Source organism: Vespula pensylvanica, chromosome 5 (assembly GCF_014466175.1).
Source record: "Vespula pensylvanica isolate Volc-1 chromosome 5, ASM1446617v1, whole genome shotgun sequence".
Taxonomy (NCBI): Eukaryota; Metazoa; Arthropoda; class Insecta; order Hymenoptera; family Vespidae; genus Vespula; species Vespula pensylvanica.
Window position 1 is genome coordinate 4,405,433 of NC_057689.1, and position 22,690 is coordinate 4,428,122.

Genomic DNA, 22,690 nt, shown 5'->3' on the forward strand with positions numbered 1-22,690 from the left:
TAATAGAGAATTAAAGTGTATTATTAAATGAACCATTAATATTTAATAACATTGTGTCGGTAGAGTTACAGAGGGGAGATTAATTACCACGGTAGAAATAATTATTATTAAATTATAGTGCTACTTAGAAAACGATCATTTTATCACGAACAGCAATCCACATAGTCACTGTTTATTTTTTTCCAAGAGAAGAGCCAATAACCGATTGCTGTTCCAATTACCACGGCGATGCACAACCAGACGTTGAAAGTCATAAATATTAGCATTAGAAAATATCCTATTATCATTTGGCAAACATGTAATATCACTTGAAGCAGATGAACCACAGAAAAGATCATCTGTCTGAAATACCACGAACGATCGTTACTATCATAAATAAAGATAATTATGAAGTACTTACATCCTCGTTTTCCTTATATTCTTGTTTGCCAACGCTGTATAATTAAAAAGATGATCTCTATAAATAATAAGAAAAAAAAAACATTGTTTAAAGGGATTATAATTTTTGAAGATGATAATATCAAGTGACTTACCGATAACTTTTCAGTCCTTCGTAAATCATCGTAAGCAGAATAATTCCGATCATGGAACCACCCATGCCAATCCAATCTGTCGTTCGCCATTCTTTGAAAAGAATCGTTTCACTGACACCACCGTGAAAGAACATCTAAAAAAAAAATATATTAACAACATTGCCATTACTCAAAAGAAATGAGTGAATTAATAATTTTATGACACACCGAATGCATCTTGGCGTATTCAGTCGATGCCTGAAAATTCTTTAAGATAAACTTTTTGTCTGCGGAGCAAAGTATTTCTTATCGACGAAAAGATAACGTATCTATCTATTTATATATATATATATATATATATATATATATATATATATACGTACACATGTACCTACAAGATATATCGTAAGAAATAATGATCATAATTGTCGCATATGAAATGAAACTAATTAACGATCGATTCTATTTCAAGGTATTATTCTTCCCCAATTATAAACCAATGCTAGTCGATCGATCGTCTGATGCGAGTACAATAACATGTCGAGATAAAGTTCAATATTGGTGGTCATATCGAAATTCGATCTTTAGTTTTAATAAGAAGATGCGATAAATGGTTTTAGAGGAATGAAAAGGGGTTGAAAAAGTCGATAATATGGGAGTGTGAAGACGAACGAAAAAGCGATCGAAGAATTTCTCATGGTCGTTGAGAGGGTAGGTTGGGGAGGAGTCGGGTGTAAAGAAGAGGGTAGAGAAGAGAAGAGAAGAGAAGAGAAGGAAAGGAAACGATAGGAGAAGGGGCAAGTAGAGAGGGGTAGGTTTTTAGTCGGGCGCGCGTCTCGATCTAGCGAGAGATTGGAAGGACGCGCATACCAACCCCTCCTTTCGAAGGATCAGGCCGCGAAGATGCCTGGCCTGCGTGAACGAGAGGAGCGCAACCTGTGGCTGATACTGACCGGCGCGCCTCCCTGCGTCCGGAAATTCAGCCACGCTCAATTCTCAAACGTTCTCTCTCGCTCCCTTCAGTTCCATTCGAACCACGGCTCGACCGTTTTCGTCGAGGACGCCGGTGCGCATCGTCGTGTACGTTTGCGATACAAGAAGGAGAGGAAAGCATTAAGCTTTATCGTTCATTCGCTGGTTTGTTCTTTCCTATTTTTTTTTGTTTTGTTTTTATCCCTGATTCATCTTCGTTTTTTCCTTCGTACGTACTTACGTACGAAGACGTTCGTCCGTCCATTCGTACGTCTCGTTATACGCTAGATTCTATAATCAAAGCTACGATGCATTCACCTTTAGACTCGTCGAATAAGATTACCTGCATTTTCCTTTTCGTTTGATCGAAGAATAACAGTGGACAAGAGAAGTAGACACAGTGAGAACGGAACGAGTGATTTCCTCGACGGTCAACTAATCGCCTTCCTGTTGCTCGTTAGTGGACTTGGAAAATTCAGATAAAAACAGGTGTGTTATCTTTCCTCTGTCTGTCTCTCTCTCTCTCTCTCTCTCTCTCTCTCTCTCTCTCTCTTTCTTTCTCTTCCATAAATATTATCATGTTTTTTGTATTATGACTTTTCTTTATCGTTTCTTCAATAATGGAATATTTTTTCCAAGGTTTCCGTTATCTTTCCATTTTGTTGTACCGACCATAAAAATATTTTCTCCTTTTTCCGGCTAGAGTTTCCGGCGCGGGAGACAGGGCAGGGTCAACGCTCCATCGCGAGAAACGCTCGTTGTACGCACCACGCGCGCACCAGGTGCGCCGATGTGCGTGAAACAACGAGGGATCGAGCGCGAATGAGATAAAAATGTCTTCTTTTTTTTTTTTTTGTCGTTAATTCGACGTACGACGATTAAACGACGTTAATTAACGAAAACCTTATGTCTCCAATGGAATATGTCGCGCAATGATCAGACGCAGAGATTGATAGTACGGAATATTTTTCATCTCGACATTTTCATCTCGAAAAGAAACCTTCCGGTAACTCGCTGATTTAAATGCTTCGTTAATGTTCCAATATGCTCGGGATCATGCAAATTTAATTTAGTTTTCCATTCCAATAACAAATTTATTTATTTTGCGAGAGAGCGATGGACAAATTCAACGTTTTAACCGAATGGATTATTTTCCAATTTCTTTCTCAAACGCAGTACGATAATATTTTTTCTTTCTTTTGTTCACGCCCACATACAACGAACGAAAAAGAATATATATATATATATATATATATATATATATATGATTTTCTAATAAAATGATGTACACAATTTTGTTATATAATAGTGTATATGATTTTGCTATAAAAAAAGAAAAAAGAATGCACGCAAGAACGGAACGCGCTGTTTAAAGATAAATATAACGTGTAATGTTCTTGATTGTTATTATACACGAAAAGATATGCTTGTCGTATTGCATAATCTACTTACACGAAAAAGGGAGTGACTTTACTTAAGAACACATACGTACAAGATTACTATGACGTTAATGAACGAAATTTGCGGCGGTCATCGCTGTGATTAAGGTTACGTTTAAGTGTACGTCATAGTTACCGCGAATGCGCGTAATTGCATCTTCGTCTTTGGAGAAGTCGACGTCTACGGAGACAGACATTTGTTCGTAATGATACGAGCATCTCGAACGATAAGAGTAATATGAGAAATCCTTTAAATTCTATTAAGTTCACACGCTAAATAATTTCCCTTTATCTTATCTTGATTTATTTCTCATACGGAAAGAAAAAAAAAAAGAAATAATTATGAATAATTTCTACGTATATTATTAGTTATTTTAAAAGTATGACAACGCAAATAAAACTTTATGACTAACTTGCTTTTCTTTCTTTTGCTATCAAAGGAATAAAAATGGAAAATAGAAAATTGTTATCAGCTGTGAATTGCTCACGCTACTATTGTAAAAAAAAATATGGACGTAGCATGAATCGATTATCGATGTAATTGTAATAGGCATTGTTTACTTGTCTTTAATTATTAGAATATAAATCAAATGAATTGCAATTTACGAATGAGAGCACTTTTCAAGTCATGAATATAATACAGGAAAATATGAAAACTTAAGTCGATATGAAAAGAAAATATTGATATAATTCGTAAATTATTTCGAGCAGACGAAGGTCTTTTGCGTACAGTCTATCATTCGTCAATAGAAAAAAAAGTAAAATAAAAAAAGACACCCTCTCCCTTCTTCTCTCTCTTTCTCTCTCTCTCTCTCTCTCTCTCTCTCTCTCTCTCTCTCTCTCTCTCTCTCTCTCTCTCTCTCTCTCTCTCTCTCTACGTTCTCTGTGTGATCTCCTATTCGATCTCGTTTCTCGTTTTCCTTGCTGGGGTGAAAACGTTCGCTCGCGCGTAACCATAGTTATGTCGCGCGAAAATCGATATTCCCTGAATATATCCTTTCCCAAATAATTTTCTGTAGGCTGTGCCTCGTTATTAATTGGAACCGAACGACGATAGGTAGATATTCCCAGTAGATATAAAGTCGAAGAATCGTCGTTTAGAAACGAATTCGTTTCGACGATATAAAAAATCAATATGATAGACGGTAACGATGATTCTCATCGAAAATCTCGTAAAATGGGAAAGTCTTTCTTTCTCAGTTGAGAACGTATTAACTCCCGTAAGCCTTCGAAAATCGATTTTCCCTGTATTCAAGCGGATATCATAAGCGGGAGAAAATTTTACCTCGAACGATATCGACTAGAACAAGTGAACGATTTGATAATGCGCTATATACTTCGTTCGATTACTCTTTTTATATATGAAAATCTATGTAGTAAATAAATGATAGGACGTAAATCGTGTAACACAGAACAACGTAGAAAATCTCACATCGGTGTCGTGTGTCTCTATTATATCGAGAAAAGGGGTCGAAGTAAATTCGATACCGAGCTAATGAAAGCATACGATCGTTTTATCCTCGTAAATGCTTCTTAAGGCTGCCGTGACACTTTTAATGGATATCAAATACCAAACGCTTACGGGAAAGTTCGTAGAAACATTTGGTAGATCATAAATAAAATTTCCAAGACAAGCGGGTTAATCCTGTGCTAAAATATTCAGTAATATATATCTTGTACGTATGTTGGTAGAGATATACGTAGAGATTCACGTAAAATAGCGAGTTAGTTTTCTTGAATTAGCAACATCCGTTGGATTCGTATCTCAATCGAAAAGCGTCTTATAGTAGAAGAAGAGGAGTCGGTCAAGTAGGAGAGGTAAAAAAAGAAGAAAAGAGAGAAAAAAGTAGTAGTAGTAGTAGTAGTAGTAGTAGTAGTAGTAGTAGTAGTAGTAGTAGTAGTAGTAGTAATAGTAGTAGTAGAAGAAGAAGAAGAAGAAGAAAAAGAAGAAGAAGAAAGAAGGAGGTAGAATCGATCGTATTTAAAGAACTTCCGATGTTATTTTTGTTTTCCCCTACCAAGTGACACCCTTTTAACTACGCAACAAACCGGATTGGTGGTCGCGCGTTCTTACACGCGCACGCTACTTTAACTTCAACGCTTAATTAATCGTCACACAAGAGTAGCCGGCCTTTTCAATCCTGTTTCAGGCGTAACGAGGGCAGCTAGCTTAAAGGCAAGAAAACGTTACCCTACGATGCGTACACCGGCGCTCCAGTTAATTAACGATGCAATGACACCGAAGACGAGTACGACGAGAATGACAGTAGCAAAGGTAGTGACAACAACAGGAAGAACGACGACGAGAACGACAACTGCGACGACGACGACGACAATGACGACGACGACGACGACGACGACGACGACAACGATGACAAGGATGATGACGACGATGATGATGGGTACGCGATGAGAGAGAAAGGAACGTCGAGTGAACTCTCGTGAAATCGCGCCGAATCAATTCGACCAAAGAGGAAAAGAAACGCGTAATGACTCGTCGTGAACCATCGGCGATATTTTCTCGCGGACCACGTAGAAAAGAAAGGAAAGAAGAGAAAACGTTTCGAAGGATTTCGAAGGATTTCGAGGAAAGAAAGGAAAATTCCTTAGACGTTCGTCGAGCCTCCGTGTTTTTCAAAGACTGCTAAAACTCGCCAAATTTTTAACGTTTTACACTTGTGCCAAATAGGCACCCTATTTAATAGGGACCAAGGTCCAAAATTTAGGAGAGGTCGTTCGGAAATAGATATATATATATATAATACAAGAAAAGTGGATCGTCCGGTAGCTCTCGTTGATCGAGCTCGTCCTAAATGGAAGGGAGGAGGGAGTACGCGAGGAGAAAATTTCGCGTCTCAAAGAAGGCGTCGATACGTCGACGCTGGTACGACAGGGAAGACGTCCTCGTCTTCGTCGTCGTGGTCGTCGACTTCGAGCTATGCGAATCGCCGAGAAATTCGCAGAGCGCTGCCTGCTCAGAGGATAGATAAAGGAGTTGCTACGGAGAAGAGAACGTTAGATAAGAATAGGATGCCGGGGCAGACGTCAACTCGAGAGAGCAGCGAGGTTATCCGAATGGAACCCCTGGGTAGAACATCCAGTTCACGTAGCCCCGGGCAAAACGGAACTGCCAATAGCACGGAAGTACCAGTGATTTCAGGTAGGTCAAAGATCGAATTATCATTCTTTTCTTTTTTCAGATCGCGATAAGTTTCCTTTTGAGATCTCGACAATCGCGATAAGTTTATGGAATCGTTGCTCGTTGAACATTCTCTATCTATGTTATATAATTGTATACTATGTCTACTATCGAAAAACAACGGATAGGAAGAAGAAGAAGAAGAAGAGGAAGAAGGGGGGGAAGGGGGAAGAGAATCATATATATATATGTCTAAACTTCGCGTGACTAACGCTTGACGCTATCTACTCAAGCTTAAACGTTCCGAGATGGATGCTTCTCTCGATCCCACGAGATTACTTTTCTATCTCGACTTCTTATATAAATGATTGATTTATATAATCGTTACTTGTCAAAAATCGATTAAACTCTCTTTCTCTTTTTAACGCGTTTATTATACGATCGATTATATTAAATAATATAAAAACCGAGTGGAATGGATAATCTTTTTATTCGAGAAAAAGTATCGAACGTTGCCTTTGGAAACGTCGACCTTCGACCGAACATAAATTTTTCAGGGTGCGATCGTAAAGCGTACATCGGAGCGACCGTAAGAAACGAAATGTACTACGTTGGAATTGGTGTGTGCAATGCGAGACGAGGGAAAATATCGGAATAATTTATATCGCGCATCAAGATCCGTGTTATCTTCGCGGGCCTAATGTAGGCTGGACGAAACTACTGAGTTAAGGGGATGGAGGAGGTCACAAGTTCAAAAGTTCAGTCGTTTATAAATGTCTCCCGATTCTACGAACAGCGAGGTGATTCGAAATCTGGGCATTAATAAATCACTAAATTATTCGTCAATCGTGAAGTTGTCTTTCCGAAAAACAAATTATAAACGAGGACGTTATATATAATCGTATATTCGTTTGTTCGTTTATTAATCCTATTTTACGATCGTATTTACGATATAGATCGGATTATGGTATGGATCTGTTAAAGCGACAGATGAAAACCTGATATTATTTTCGCGATAATCTTTGATACGAGACAAACATTTCAAAGCTTTCGATAAAAGATATCATTGATCGAGATTGCCAAGAAAGGCGACGGATCAAAGAACGATCGTAAATGTTAAAAGCTTTATGGTTCTCTCTACGATGCGTAAAACGCGTATAAATTCAAAGAACGCATATACCGATTAAGTTTATAGCTTCGAAACGATAGGTATTTCATGGCGAAGCTTTGAAATTGCGTCGATTTATATATCTATTCTGGCATCTAGTAGAACGCTCTCCTTTCGTTCTATCTCCTTTACGTGCCAAATCAGTACATTTTATCGACGTTAACGCACTCTCGTGATCTTATAAAATAACTAGAAAACTCGATGCACAAAACCGCTTTAACGATTCGACGTTATAAATACGACATTGTATACATCATTTCTCGTTTTAATTCAACGATGTGCCGTAACAAAAGCGAGTCTTTGGATTCGTTGAAAAACATTTGCTAGGACCAGTAGTATTCCTTCGAAAGAAAGGATACTCCGATGAAAAGAGTGTTTCATTTCCCGTGTCTCGCCATTTGCTTTATGAAGGAACCACCCTCTTAGAGCTATCGCGAGGTTACGGCCTTAGGGCAGAGAGCAAACGAGAAAGATAGAGAGTGAAAGAGAAAGAGGAAGAAGCGGAAGAGCTGGAAGCGTTGCTTCTCTCCGTTCTACGTTTTCTCCTCACCTCGTTTCGAAACCCTCTCTAGAGTGATATTGTCAGCATTTGGTGGCTTTATATATCGAATCTCTCAAATAGAGCAGTGGATTCGAAGTGTTCTGGCTTGCGATATTAAGCAAGAACTCTCGAGAGCCTCTCGGCGATTGAACAATCGCGATCTCCGGGACAAAAGATACAAATCTTTCTCTTTCTTTAAAAAAGAACCAGTCGACTCCGCGTCTTTAAAACACGTTCTTATATTGATTTAGCATTGTACCCTCCCATTGCTTCTCATTTTTTATCCCCATCGTTTGCTCTTTCCCAATCTCTCTTTCTCCAACTTTCTCCCCTTTTCTCCTCTTCTCACCCCTCCTCTCTCTCTCTCTCTCTCTCTCTCTCTTTCTCTCTCTGTTTCTATCCTTCTAATAGAACAGAAGGATAGTCTCAAGAAGCGAACTTCGTGAAAAGACCCGTAAATGCCCAATTTTGTTGGAACACTAGTTGCTCGGCTGCTCGAAGCGTTTATGTTCGAGACACGAAGATCATGCCGCGAATACGAATGTTGGAAATAGGTTGACTGTATTCGATGTCTACTTAGGAATTCTATTTCAATTCGTCTCGTGTTCACTTCACGCTCTTTCCACGACGATTGAGTAACGTAGTTTGTTTAATCGGATTTGAATATTAGATAATATGAAGCTGCAAGATACTAGATGGCAAGGTTGATAGTTAATTTAATTTACCAATTGATTTACAAAAGTATCTCCCGTCGACGAATTGACCATTGAATTACGGATCCATAGAAAAGAAATATTTCAAAGAGATTGATGAAGAATATTAGGAAATATTGCTTAGAATTTTCTTTTTTTTTTCCTTTTTTTTTTTTTTTTTTTTTTTTTTTAAGGAACGTCGTTTATCATGCAAATTAAACAGCATTTTCTGCGCCTTCATTTCATTCCTCCAAATCCAACATAAATCTTAAAGAAAAAGTGTCCTTTTCCCGGTCACGTATTTTACCATTGCCGGAGAACCAAAGTACCGTCTCGCTCGATTGCTATGTAAACGGTCTACTAACTTAACAGCTAACTGAAAGGAAAGAGGCACGGTACTTACTCCTGCACACAGAGACTGCTACGAGCGTATCATTAAAAAGCCAACTTTAGTTAGATCTTTTTAATTCAAAACCATGCGCCAACGAGGAATTTACGATGGACGTAGCTGTTTGTACTTTTCAAAGAAGAATCTACATTAAATCGAACGAGAGAGTAAGTTACTGGGGTACTCCGAATACTATTAAATTCACCGCTCGCCGATATAAAGAGAGAGAGAGAGAGAGAGAGAGAGAGAGAGAGAGAGAGAGAGAGAGAGAGAAGGTGCGGCGGTCTTCGTCGAAAGCTCAATCGTCGATAGAAGGAAGCACCCTTGGTGTAGAATAGCCTTTTTACCAAGCAATAGCTCGAAACACAGAAGAATACCAGCGACAAGAGCAGCGCGATCAACAGAAACAGAAAACCCGCTTGACTCGGCGTTGTTGAAAACGTTTGGACGATGGCGCCACCGTGAAAGAACGCGTCCAACCCTCGAGAATAGTAGAGACGAACGACGACGAAATCCACCCCCCTCGCGAAAGCGCTCTTCCGGCAGCAGCAGCAGCACCAGTACCACCAGCAGCAGGGTGCTTTGGAAAGCCGCCATTTCTGCCTAACACCCGCAGTCGCTATATTCGCGCTTTAATGCCAATGAAATGTCAAGGCACGTCGGACGTTATAGACTCGGCGACGTCGTCGGGACATTCGGTTACTCATTCGTGAGCTCGCGCATCCTCGTTTTTTCGCGCGTTTCCGTGGCGTGTCGGTGTCGGTGGTGTCGTCGTTGGCCCTCGTCGTGCTCGTGCTCGTGCTCGTACAACGAGCGCCCGTACACGAGAGCCCAAAGAACGCCGTGATAATATCGTAACGCAGCCTCCTGGAACTCGCGCCTTTCCATCCTTGGCAGTGAGGTGACAACTCGTAACCGGATAAATCCGGCTAAATCACTCAATAAGTGATACGAAACTAATCAAGGTACAAGAGCCTAAGGATAAAAGCTCGAGGAGGATCGAGGCCAACCCTGAACGATCGCTTGACCTTGGAGCACGAGGTGACCACAGTGTCAGTAGGAAAGGAGACTATACTGGCTGAACAGAGGGAACCCCTGATCAAAATCTCATATGCCTCGAACAACGGTCAGGTAAAGGGACTCGTTTATCGGAGATCGCTGCCGAATCGGTTCGCGATGAGCGAGCAAGATGTGGACGACGTTGCCTTTTTGACAGGTGAGGGATCATCTCCGAGCTCAACGCAAACACTCTTTCCTGCTTTCTCTCTCTCTCTCTCTCTCTCTCTTTCAAGATTTGTTGATGTCCCGTACATCTCTCTCTCTCTCTCTTTCTCTTCCACCACCTAGCAGAGTTTACTCGTGTTTCGTTTTCATTTGGAATTGCCCGACCAGATGGCCCACTTACGGCTTTACCGAGCTGCGAATAGACTGCACGAGGAGCACGTGCGTACGATCAATAAGAGGGAAGCTTCTGTCCAATCTTTCGAAATAAAGCGCGCACACCTACTACCCCTTGCTTCTCCCTACCTCCCTACCTCTCTCCCTCTCTTCTTCCCACGCGTCCTGCCGATCCTTTACTCTCATTGATGAGTTCGTTTATCGAGAGTGCTTTATTGGCAACGACCAGGATAAACGCGGCTCTCTCTCTCTCTCTCTCTCTCTCTCTCTCTCTCTCTCTCTCTCTCTCTCTCTCTCTGACGGCCGCATAATGATACCCAACCTTCCCTACTCCTCTCTCCTCCTCCTTTCCTTCTTCTTCTCCTTCTCTTCGACTATTATTCCGTCCTTGTTACACCTAGTGCAAGGTCTAGCGGGATGCTCGACCCGTTCAAACGGAAGTCGGTCGGAACGATAAGGCAGCTTTCAAGGATTTCAAATGGCCCTTATAACGACGTGAAAACTAGTTCGAACGAGTTACGCGACTCCGTTCTTCCATCGTCGTTCACGTCGTTTCGTCCACGCGTATCATTGCTTATGAGTCCCACTCGAGCGTACGTTTAATGCATTGAGACGCGATCTCAGTACCGTTGAAACTCGTGGAAAATCGGAACGTAATGTTCCAACTCATGCGGTTGTTTTCTAGGATTCTGAGCATAACCGCATTAACGTCATTGTAGACTGACGTCGAGCAGTTCGAAATCCGGGTCAAGTGGCTAGTGGAAAGTATGAAACTTTGATATGGTTCGTACGCGAGAAATTCTCTTATGCTCGAAAAAAGAGAGTTTTTATGGCATTCCAAGCTTCTCCCTCGTATCATCATTACCCCCTTTCGGTGACTTTCTTTTCACGAACGAACGAATTCGCGCGGGCTTTGTTCGCGTGGTCCAAAAATAAAATACGAATTTTCCCGCGATAAGCTCTTTCCCATCGACATCGTAGCCCCGTTTCAAAACTCAAGAGTCTCACAAGAGTTCCGCGAGCAACGACGAATAACAATGGGAAGAAAACGAGAACTGCTTCGTCGATATTTTTACCGAAGGAGTAAAACGTGCATATGGCTCGATCATCGAGCATTCTTCAGAAGGATTCCTTTGTTTCAGAAGACAGCAACACCGGATTGCACAAACGTAGCATTTACGAGCCCAATGGAATCGTCTGCTCACAAAAAAGAGCACTCTGCATAGCCACCGTCGTTTTCGCGCTACTTTTCGCCATATCACTCATCATTGCCTTCGCGGGACCACAAAATGGTACTTGTATTATATTCGATATCGGAATTTGTTAATTAATGATTTTTATTCATACCGGCTCGTTTTTATAGACTGCCCTTGCGCTGGACAAAGACCAGCCAATATGGAAATCGAAGACGATGAAGAGAGCAACGAGCCTCTCGCGACTAATGGGGAGGTACGAACGATTCTTTGCATTCTAATAATGCCGCATTTTCAATGTTTCCTCTCGAAATCATCATTTTCAACATCCGCAAATATCGCAGTTCATTAAATGATAATATTTTAATTTATGCACGCGCTCGAAAGTCTCTGACAACAATCGAATGGCCAAGCAAACGATACAGCTTGGCGGGAAATCAATCGCTAGGCTCTCTCTCTCTCTCTCTCTCTCTCTCTCTCTCTCTCTCTCTCTTTCTCGTAAAGCAAAGTATACGAACACTGCTATTGGTCATGCATATTTTAGTATTAGGGACATGGACAGTGGTATACGTTTGTAATGCTTTATTACGGACAAGACGTGCGTAGTTATAGATAAGCCAAGGCTATAACAATGACTCTTGCAGGTGTTCCCATGGAATAACGTCAGGCTACCTACATTCGTACATCCTACTAGGTATAACATCACCATCCATCCAAATCTTACCACCTTAGAAGTTAAAGGTAAATCTTAAGAATTCTTTTTATTATATTATTTAGGATAGAAAATTATTCAGTCGATTTCTATCGTTAATTATTCATAACGTCGTTTCGATTTACAGGACAGGTCACGATCGAATTCTACGTCGATAAAGAGACCAATTTTATCGTCTTCCATAGTAACAACTTGACAATAAATGAAAAGGTAAGAACGACGAAATATTTGCGCTCGATATCTACTCGAGAACGAACTTTCCCACTTATATTATTTTTCCGATCGTTGCCGATTACATTGCAGATGGTCCAAGATCGCAAAGGCCATAGATTGAAAATCGCGAAATTGCTGGAGTACCCGACGCACCAACAATTGTATCTCCAACTGGAAGAGAGCAAATTTCGAAAAAGGGGCAATTACACGGTCCACCTGAGATTCGTTTCAAAGCTGGCGAGTGAACTGGAGGGTTTTTATCTCAGCAGTTACGTCACCGCCGATGGAGAAAAGAGGTCACTCCGAAATTGTAATCATTTTCGATTCGGAAAGCGCTTCGAGGCGATCCTCGTTTCACGTCTTTCATCGTTCGTCAAAATTATTTAATCGTATTGTTTTTGGTTATCAGGTACTTGGCAACGACTCATTTCGAACCCACGTATGCACGATCAGCGTTTCCCTGTTTCGACGAGCCGCAGTTCAAAGCGAAATTCAAGGTCTCCATATTTAGGGATAGATTTCACATAGCGCTCTGCAACATGCCTGTTGTTAATACGGAGGATGCTGGATTTTATATGGGCACCGGTCTTGTAAGTATTCGTCACGATCAAAAATAACCATCGATCGTACCTAAATTTACGTTTCCCGCAGTAAACAAACATTTTTGGAACTGCTAATTACTAATGGCTTATCTCTGTTACAAATTAATCAACGTCTTCATTCGACTCTAATCAAGTGAAAATTCTATGAAATTTCTAGCTTCGAGATGACTTTCAACAATCCGTCGAAATGTCGACTTACTTGGTGGCGTTCGTCGTGTGCGATTTTAAGAGGATTTCCGAGATGACGAAGAGAAACATTTCTGTGAGCGTTTACACAACAGAATCGATGCTTCCTCAAGCGAGATACGCGGTGGATATCGCCACTCGTACGATGGATTACTTTGAGTCTTTCTTTGGAGTACATTATCCACTGCCTAAACAAGGTACAATGATCATTGTGAAACGATCTTATCGTGGGAGAATCGCTGGATTTTCATTCACTCTTGTATCCCTTACAGATTTGATCGCGATACCTGATTTTGGTGCCGGAGCAATGGAGAACTGGGGCCTAATTACTTATCGAGAAACCGCAATACTTTACGATCCCGAAGAAACATCGACTGCTGCACACGAATGGATTGCCGTTATCGTTGCTCACGAATTAGCACACCAATGGTTCGGTAATCTCGTTACGATGAAATGGTGGAACGATCTTTGGCTGAACGAAGGAGCGGCCAGTTTCTTCGAGTACAAAGGAGTCAATCACATTTCGCCGGAATGGAGTATGATGGACCAGTTCATTCTTGACAAAACACAGCCTGCCTTAGATCTCGATGCACTCACCAGTAGTCATCCTATCAACATAAACGTCAACGACCCCAAAGAGATCGAAGCTATCTTCGATATGATCAGCTACAGCAAAGGTGCCTCGATTCTCAACATGCTCGAAGGTTTCCTTTGCGAAGACGTTTTGAAAAGTGGATTAAACGATTATCTCAATAGTCATGCTTACGGAAATGCAGACACCAAAGACCTTTGGGCCGTTTTCACTAAACACGTCAATCGCACGTTTGACGTTAAAGTAAGTGTCGGAAATATTAGGGAATCAGTAATGACGAGTTTAATATCTAATAAAATCGAAATTATTGACAGGCCATAATGGATACGTGGACTGAACAAATGGGCTTTCCTCTGATCACGATAATCCGTGATGGAAATACCATCACAGCCAGTCAGAAAAGATTTCTCGTCTTGTCGAATGAAAATGATACAGAAACTTCCAATCAAAAATCTCCTTTCAACTACAAATGGTACGTTCCTTTGAGTTACTATACGAACAAGGAACCGCATAAATTGCACAACATATGGATGAATTTAACCGACGGTAAGAGTCTCCCGTGAAAAATATTTCGTTCTATTCTCTCTAATGTCGTCGTCTAATCGTTGATTCTACGATATTTCAGTAACCTTCGAAATTACGAGCGACGTCGAGTACATCAAGTGCAATATCAATCAAAGTGGATTTTATCGAGTGACCTATCCAGAGGATATGTGGATGTCCATCATCACGACTTTGCACAACAATCACACGCAGTTCAGTCCGGCAGATCGTGCAAATCTTATCGACGACGCGTTCACGTTATGCGAAGCTGGCGAATTAAACGCTACTATCCCTTTGGAACTATCTTTGTACCTTCTCAACGAAAGAGATTACGTTCCATGGGCCACGGCCCTCAGGTACTTACACTCTTGGAAGGAAAGATTAGCCGAAAGTCGGGCGTACAAGAGATACATCGAATTTCTTAAACGATTGTTAGGTCCTGTTACAAAATATGTTGGTTGGACGGACGAAGGATCTCATTTGGACAAGTTAGTATTACAAAGAAAATATTTTCTCGACTTTCACTTTTTGCGTTACCTTAATCGAAACGTTACTCCTAGATTATTACGAATTGGGGTGCTACAATCCGCGGTATCGGTGAAGCTGGACAGTGTCGTGGAACCAGCGAAAACACTCTTCAACGATTGGATGTCGAATAGCAAACGTGTCGGGCCAAACATTCGCGATGTTGTTTACGTTGCAGGAATCAAATTTGGGGGCGAAGATGAATGGAACTATTGTTGGTCGGTTTATCAGAAAACACAAGTTCCTAGCGAGAAGACATTGATGTTACAAGCGCTTGGTGCTACTTCGGATCCGTGGTTGTTACAACGTTACCTTTTACGTTCCTTGGATCGAGAGAAGGTGAGACCTCAGGACGTTGAGACTGTTATAGGATCCGTGGCTACTAATCCGGAAGGGCAGTTTCTTGCTTGGCGACATCTTAAAGCATACTGGCACGATATACAAGCTTTGTTTGGTAACGGTACGCTCACTATGGGTGGCTTGATAACCGTTGTTACGTCGGATTTCTTTACGGAACACGATTATCGCGAGGTAAATAAAACATTCTCGATATATCCAATTGTTCTTTGAATCCTATAAGAAAATAATTTTCATTCTCGTGTCTGCCAAGGTTTCCGAATTTTTCAAGAAAGTGGACGTTGGTAGCGGTAAACGGGCGCTAGAGCAGAGCTTGGAGATGATAAGATTCAATATTCATTGGGTGAAAAACAACGTGGACGTACTGGACGACTGGTTAATCGGCTATTTGGACGTTCACTCGTGTTAACCCTTGCTCGTCGGAAATGGGACAGCAATGACCCGGAGTTATTCGGTCGTTTTATCGGTATGGCTATTTTTGTTCATTATATTTATACGAGATACCCCTCGAGCGGGTATAATAACGCGACATAGCCTACTTGAAAAGGCCGAGATCCGAGCGCGCTATTAAAACGGTCAGGGATGGCCCATTTCCGCCAAATTTTCCTTCTGTGGTTTTGTTTTTCTTTTTCGTCGAAAGACTATTTCTACCTAGGCAACAATTAGACTGCAAAGAAAGACAATCCGACAACGAGACGAGAGGGACGGGGAGAGGGCCTTTATTGCTCTAGCTTTTCACTGATGAAAATTACACACGTATACATACACGTTTACACCGAAAACCCCGCTGGGTATACAAAAGCTCTCTCTTTCTCTCTCTCTCTCTCTCTCTCTCTCTCTCTCTCTCTCTCTCTCTCTCTCTCTCTCTCTCTCTCTCTCTCTCTCTTTCTCTCTCAGTCTCATGATTAGGCCTCGCCTGTCGGAAAAGGAATCTTCTTGACAGTCGACGACGAGCGTAATACTTGCCGAATTGTTTGTATGTAACATATTATACACCGATTTATACGCACTTTCGAAAGTATTTATTTACTGTACACGCGGTGCGTGCAGATTGGAATATTAGGTGTAATGAAGAGTAAGCGTAAAAAAGAAAGAAAGAAAAAAAAAAGAAAGAAAGAAAAAAAAAAGAAAAAAAGAAAAGAAAAAAGAAACAAAATAAGAAAGATACGAAAAAAATGAAAAATAAAAAAAATAAGAGAGGCGAAGGAAGTTTATAATATTAAAAGGAGGGAGGTAGGGGGAACAGAAGACGACGCTATTTTACAGGGTAGTCGTTGACCCGTCGACGCGTCGACGAACGAGGGCTAACGACCTACGCCTCGAAGGACGTTTAAAAACAGTCTTTCGTCTCCCCGTGAGTATATTGAACTTTAAAGGAGTGACAATAGTCACCTCCACGTGATGCCCAACGCCCCATTCCTAAGAACCCATCCATCGGAGTGTGTTAAGTTTGTACTTAGAGCGACGAACGGATCGAACTTGTCGTGAGGAAAGGCAAGGAGGAAATTAAGAAAAAAAAAAAAAGAAAAAAAAGGAGAAAGAAAGGAAAAGAAACGTGCTTGAACGATGGTGATAATGATAATGATAATGATGATCATGACGATAATGATGATGATCATGTTGATGATGATAATGATGATGATGATGATGATGATGATGATGATGATGATGATGATGATGATGATGATGATGATGATGATAATGATAATGATGATGATAATGATGATGATGATGTCGATCGAAGGAGCAGAAAAAATTCGAGAAGTAGCTAAAATCGGCGGTTATTGTTTAGATGTAATCAATTTATCATAGAAGATGCCCGAAACGAAGTTCGTAAGAGCAGTCACTTTGTACGTTTTAAGTAGCATATCAACTATTAGATGGTCCGAAAAGCAAAATCGAGTCCGAGTCTATTTCGAAGGAGATCATCGGTGCCGTCTCTCTGCGAAAGGCAACGGGGAAAGGTTTACGAGTTTAGTATATGTACGTAATATTATGTAACACCGAGAAGACATGGATGAACGAAAGATAAAAAAGAAAGAGGTATGAGTATGTCGGAGGTGAGTGAATTAAAAAGAAAAGAAAAAAAAAAAAGGAAAAAAAATAAGATAAGAAAAGAATAAAAAAAAAGAAGTAAATAAAAAAAAAAAAAAATAAACGTACCGTGTGTGTTATATCACGTGTATAATTCGTATTCGCTACAGGTTGTTGGAAGCGCGGGAAAGATTGTACGTCTCGCGTGGAGCTGATCGTTCTCCGTGTGTGAAGTAGCCATATATAGAAAATCGGATATTTTATTATGAGAGAAAAGTGTATAGATTTATATCATCCTGTGACGCTTTGTACGGTGTGCATGATCAAAAAACAAAACAAAAAAAAAAGAAAAGAAAAAAGAAACAAAAGAACCCACATCAACAACAATAACAACAAACGAACAAAGAAACAAAGAAAAGAAAAAAAAAAGAAAAAAAAAAGAAAAAGGAAAAGAAAGAAACGAGGGAAAAACATTATTAGGGAGTAAGGAATCGTCGTGCGTCGTGCTCTGAGGAGTCGTTAAAAAAGTTCGTTAAATGAGAAAAAGAAAAGGGGAAAGGAAAAGAATATATAATAAAAAGAAAAGGAAAAAAAGAAAAGAGAGAAGAAAAAATTATAAGAGAAGAAAACCGTCTACGGTGCCGAGACGCGGAGAGGTGATTAATAATAATATTAATGATAAAAAATAACGATAATGATAATATATGTAAAAGCGGTCCTAATCATTGCGCCTCAACGTTTAAGAGAGTTAACTCGTCGCAACTGACAATGAGAGACCATCGTTCGTTTCTCACTTTCTTCCTTATCCTTTCCCTCCTTTGCGTTTTCCATATTTATTTTTCCCCCGTTCTTATCTTGTTTCCATAATTTCGTATCGTTCGTATCGTTCACGCGAAAGAAACGTTCGTTCCTCGTTGGGGCGCGCGAAACGAGAGGCGACACACATACATACATATATACACGCAAAACACATACAGAATAACAACACACAGAGAAATTTTCCTGGCGCGAACGTGAGTGAGAAGGGGAAAAAAGAAAATTCCTAGCCGCAAGGTCGAAAGACGAAAGTCAAAAAGTACTCTCCTCGCTATCTTTTACGCGTCTCGTTATCTTCCACTGCCCACCGTAATTTCCGATGAAAGGAATATGTTAATCGAGTCTCTCGGAAAATGTATCAACGTCGGATTTGCGGGTTTTCATCGCCGTTCAGGTTAAGACAGTAGCACTCGTTAGTCAAAGAGAGATAAACGTTCATGTTATTATTATACGACGTTAATCGAGCCAGAGCACACAAATCGAAGCAGCTGTCTCTCTTTCTCTTTCCTTCTCTTTCTATCTACATATCTCTAACTTTCTCTACTCTTTTTTTTTCTCTTTCTCTCTCTCTCTCTCTCTCTCTCTCTCTCTCTCTCTCTCTCTCTCTCTCTCTCTCTTTCTATTTTTTTCCATGCAGACGCCTTTACACGACTGCCGATAACGCGAGATTTAGCGCTACGATACTTAAGCGTGTTCTTTAACGCGGAAGCTTACCGCTAAACTTCGCGCAGTTACCTCGATTTTCTCCGATCAAAAGGGAAAAAAAAGAAAAAGAAAAAGATAAAAGACAAAAAGTATTTAACAAATGCGAGATAAGAGATCGAGTATAAAAATGACATACATACATAAACACACTCACATAAATACCTAAGGAAAATTGTAAATAACGGCAGCGTATCAATCTTTCATCGTCCCATTAAGTAGATTTTGATACACTCCAACGGCGAATTAACGAATCGACGCACAACTAGATAACCTTACGTGTAAATAGCATATTTTTTCACTTAACGAATATTCTCTCTCGTTAAATATTATAACGTCGCTCCCAAGAAGCAGCAGGAAAAGCGTGCGAGCAAGCTCCGATGATCTTACGGGAGCGTGATTGGCCTACGTTTAAACACAACACGACAACAACAACAACAAACAGAAACAACAACAGATAACAACAACAACAGTCATGTAATATCCGAAAGTATTCGTATAAGAAGCGCGTGCAATATTTCTCATTGCTTTCGTTGAAAGGATCGAAATCGCACAGACCATGTTCCTTTTTAAGAAAATGTCGGGCTTATACGTCCAGAATAAAGAAAAAGAATAATCGTTGTCAATGACGCACGTTATTATACGTTATTCGTATATATATCAGCGATTATCGATCGAGATAATTTTCTTTCTTTCGAAACATCAGGACAGAGATCTATCTATTTTTGTTTCAACGTTATCTTCCTCTCAAAATATGATATGTATGTACATATTTATGTATATATGTATGTATGTATGTATGTATGTATGATGTACGTATGTATGTATGTATGTATGTATGTATGTATGTATGCATGTATATATGTATGTACGTATGTATGTATGTATGTATGTACATACGTATGTATATATTACGATGTAATTACTACCATTGATTTACGCGTTGAAAACGCGCGAGCAATTTTCTTAAGCCGAAGCGACTTTCTAACGAAAGACTGGACAACCAGAGTAATCAAGAGTACATAATACTTTACGTATTTTATGCAATCACGACACGATACCGTTAAAACATCTATAAGAGAACGAGGCTGTCTTGCGTCTCATATTTATGAATGAATTATCGATATAACGATATATTGTATACCGTTCTCAACTGTACTGTTGTCATAGATATTTTGTTGTATAAAAAAAAGGCGAAAAAAAAAATATGAAACTACGAGATATGTACAAGCATACAAAATGAATATATTATATGTTTAATGTAAAAATCATTATTGATTTCTATTCACCACGAATCAACGAAGAAAGAGAGAATCGGAATATCGAATGGAATTTTTAATTCACGTTCATATTACCCGCGTTATTACGTGACCCGATGACGTAGCATCATCAATATTCTAATCATCTTATCGGCGGAAAGACGAACGGCAGTTTATAATCCGATCGACGCAATATCAGAGTTCGCCTTAAACCTTCTCCTTGTATTTCGAAAATTTACGGAAAAATACGCGTGAGAAAAAATTTATGAACGATCAAACGATCTTGACTATAAACTATCTTATAGTTCGTTAGTTCACGATAAACATCACTTATTGTGTTCTTCCGTTGGGATTACTCTCTTTCTTTATATCTTCTCCTCGCTGCCGCCGCTACCACTACCACTACCTCCCCCCACCCGTTTCTATCTCTATTTCTCTCTCTCTCTCTCTCTCTCTCACTCTCTCTCTTTCTCGATTTCTCTCATCATTCAGACCTTTCAAATGTATCGTCGTCTTCATACTTCATTGACCGAAAGTGAAAAGAAAAAAGAAGAAATGTTTCCAGTAACGCTTCAAAAGGATCTATCGCGTATCAGCGTCCTCTTGCCGTGTAACAACGTCATTTCCCAAATGAAAATAATGAAAGCCAATTACGAGGTAAGAAATTGTCAATCATATATACATTTATATACGTGTGTCTCGATGCGTATGCAATGTAAGATTTTCACGTATAAATATCATCGATTCGAGGCTGTCTCGTGCGCACAAAAAAAAAAAAACGACGCTAAGCGCACTTGCGCGATCTAGCGCCTATGGTCAAGCATTGACGACACGCTTCCAACGCGACTCGTTACCACGTGATATTGACGTGCCAAAGTTCGATTATACTGCAACATCGATGATTACTTTCGTCAGTATATGTATCAAGCATACATCGCGACGCGTTAACTTTCGAAATTAGTGTACTATTCCTAGTTCCTCATTTGCATTTATTTATTTATGTTAACAAGATTCCCCTTTAGTTACATTCCCGTTTTATATTCTTTCTAATATTGCCTTTGTTCATATATAATCTTATTAACGAACAGAAAAAGATGTAATGGACGTTTTTATTTTCATGAATATCGAAAATATTTACTTTTATCGAGTGTATGTTTCTTCGAGCGACCGGAACAGAAATTCATTCAAAAAAAAAAAAAAAATATATATATATATATATATATATATATATATACTTATGTAATTTGTATAAGTTGACTTTTTAAATGATGAAATATTCGAAATATTTCAATCGTCATTTATCTATCAATTTAATCTTTATACCGATCTAACCTCCAAAGTAGCTGCACTTTTATGTTTAAATAAGTATCGTCATAAAAATCGTATGAAAAACTTTACATAGAAAAATTTAATAAAACTAATGCATATTCATACGTATGTATATATCGTTCTTTGTGAAGCAAACAAAGGAAGGGGAAAAAAAAAAAGAAATCTGAAGGAAAGACAAAGACAAAGAAGACGAAGCTCGCTGCGTCGATAACATAGTTGTTAAAGATACAATTAAATAATATTACTATCTATTTATAATCACGTGTTCGTGCACACACTCACGGACTTATTCATACGATCGGTCATCTACACTACAAATACATGTATACGTCGTTACAAAGGCAGACTTAAGAAATCAAAGTGATACATGCATATGTACGTAATAAAACGAACGCGATTTATCTATTAATCTCGTGTAGTACGCGTAGTAATTTAAAGAAGGATTCGTTGTTCTGTTTCTCTCTCTCTCTCTCTCTCTCTCTCTCTTTCTGTAATCGGATTGTTTGATAACCTTCAAAAATTATAAACAAGTAAACGTCGAAAATATAAGAATAATACGTTTGGTACTGAAGGTCAAACGATGGGAAGGTCTTATTAAATTAGACTACGGCTATGAGTGTATCATCGTTATCGTTTAAAAACAAAAGCGTCGTATATTAATCGAACATCGGAAGTCACGATTGATTGTGCAACGATGAACTTTCCTTGGGAACAAAAAGTGGTGGAAAAAAAAAAGAATTAATGAAAATGAAATGAAAAGTTACGCTATTATATAAGTAGCATCGTAATCTGTTTTAATTCCAGTATATCGGACGATTCTATTTAATATTTATTCGTACAAGTTTACACGCAACGTTATCGATCGTCAAGAGTGGATCGCGTATTATATTTCGATCTTTTCCTCGACGAGTACGGACATACGTGTAGTTAGTTTATAAAATTATACACATAGTGTTTTTGTTTCTTGTTTATACAGAACGCGTAGTATCGTGTAAACTTTAAAAACGTGGAGAAAACAGTTTTTTCTATATCATTATCATATAGCTCGTAGAAATATTGAAAATATCGCTCGATTCGAAGATATTACGTCGTGTATTATTTTAACGAATTATTCGCGAAGCGTAAAAATTGTAATATAAGATAACTAACCTATCAAGGGAGATCTTTGAGAAATTTGAAATTCCGTCGTAACTTTTCTTATCTCTTTCCTTTGGTGCACTCGAACGTAATTCTTCTCACGTTTCATCCATATATCCATTCTCGTATTCGACAACAACTTTCTTTGTTCTTTGAAAGTGAAAAACTTAATTAATACTACAACAACGAGAGGGAGGGGAGGCGAGAGAGACACGTCACACAATTTTCCATATTACTCGAC

The 22,690-nt window shown here is 39.4% G+C and overlaps 3 protein-coding genes across 8 annotated transcripts in view; 2 read left to right on the forward strand and 1 right to left on the reverse strand.

Annotated features, from left to right (window-relative positions):
• Nucleotides 1-20: 20 nt before the first annotated feature.
• Nucleotides 21-22,593, reverse strand: LOC122629661 (high affinity copper uptake protein 1-like). 3 transcript variants are annotated; one of them, XM_043813359.1, is made up of 5 exons: nt 896-908; nt 741-770; nt 534-667; nt 401-457; nt 21-342 (listed from the first exon to the last, which is right to left on the reverse strand). In XM_043813359.1, the coding sequence occupies exons 2-5, from the start codon at nt 747-749 to the stop codon at nt 144-146; spliced, it is 399 nt and encodes a 132-aa protein (XP_043669294.1). In that variant the 5' UTR covers nt 750-770; nt 896-908; the 3' UTR covers nt 21-143. The 3 variants fall into 3 exon arrangements, with proteins under 3 accessions (XP_043669294.1, XP_043669295.1, XP_043669293.1); XM_043813360.1 differs by lacking the exons at nt 741-770; nt 896-908 and adding an exon at nt 22,462-22,593; XM_043813358.1 differs by lacking the exon at nt 896-908 and having other exon boundaries at nt 741-782.
• On the forward strand, nt 1,437-16,722 carry LOC122629654 (endoplasmic reticulum aminopeptidase 1-like). 4 transcript variants are annotated; one of them, XM_043813325.1, is made up of 14 exons: nt 1,437-1,973; nt 5,074-6,083; nt 11,392-11,541; nt 11,613-11,698; nt 12,087-12,183; nt 12,282-12,364; nt 12,458-12,663; nt 12,777-12,957; nt 13,127-13,352; nt 13,428-13,990; nt 14,062-14,293; nt 14,373-14,778; nt 14,851-15,346; nt 15,426-16,722. In XM_043813325.1, exons 2-14 carry the CDS (start codon nt 5,954-5,956, stop codon nt 15,579-15,581), a joined length of 3,012 nt encoding a protein of 1,003 aa, XP_043669260.1. In that variant the 5' UTR covers nt 1,437-1,973; nt 5,074-5,953; the 3' UTR covers nt 15,582-16,722. The 4 variants fall into 4 exon arrangements, with proteins under 4 accessions (XP_043669260.1, XP_043669262.1, XP_043669263.1 ...); XM_043813327.1 differs by having other exon boundaries at nt 1,444-1,973; nt 11,395-11,541; XM_043813328.1 differs by lacking the exons at nt 1,437-1,973; nt 5,074-6,083 and adding an exon at nt 9,096-10,067.
• LOC122629655 (segmentation protein cap'n'collar) overlaps nt 20,462-22,690 on the forward strand; it is an 84,764-nt gene continuing 82,535 nt past the window's right edge. The window contains exon 1 of the mRNA XM_043813334.1: nt 20,462-20,640. Within this exon, the coding sequence (XP_043669269.1) occupies nt 20,485-20,640 (156 nt within the window). The 5' untranslated portion in view covers nt 20,462-20,484. The remainder of the gene's footprint in view (nt 20,641-22,690) is intronic.

Bases quoted from the DNA above. Each gene is read 5' to 3' on its own strand.
- LOC122629654 (XM_043813325.1), top strand. From the start codon at position 5,954: ATGCCGGGGCAGACGTCAACTCGAGAGAGCAGCGAGGTTATCCGAATG. The intron at 12,365-12,457 runs GTAAGAACGACG...ATTACATTGCAG, and splicing joins ACTTGACAATAAATGAAAAG to ATGGTCCAAGATCGCAAAGG. The intron at 14,779-14,850 runs GTTAGTATTACA...CGTTACTCCTAG, and splicing joins GAAGGATCTCATTTGGACAA to ATTATTACGAATTGGGGTGC.
- LOC122629661 (XM_043813359.1), bottom strand. The intron at 458-533 runs GTAAGTCACTTG...TATTATTTATAG, and splicing joins GAAGGACTGAAAAGTTATCG to AGATCATCTTTTTAATTATA. The intron at 343-400 runs GTAAGTACTTCA...GTGGTATTTCAG, and splicing joins AATATAAGGAAAACGAGGAT to ACAGATGATCTTTTCTGTGG.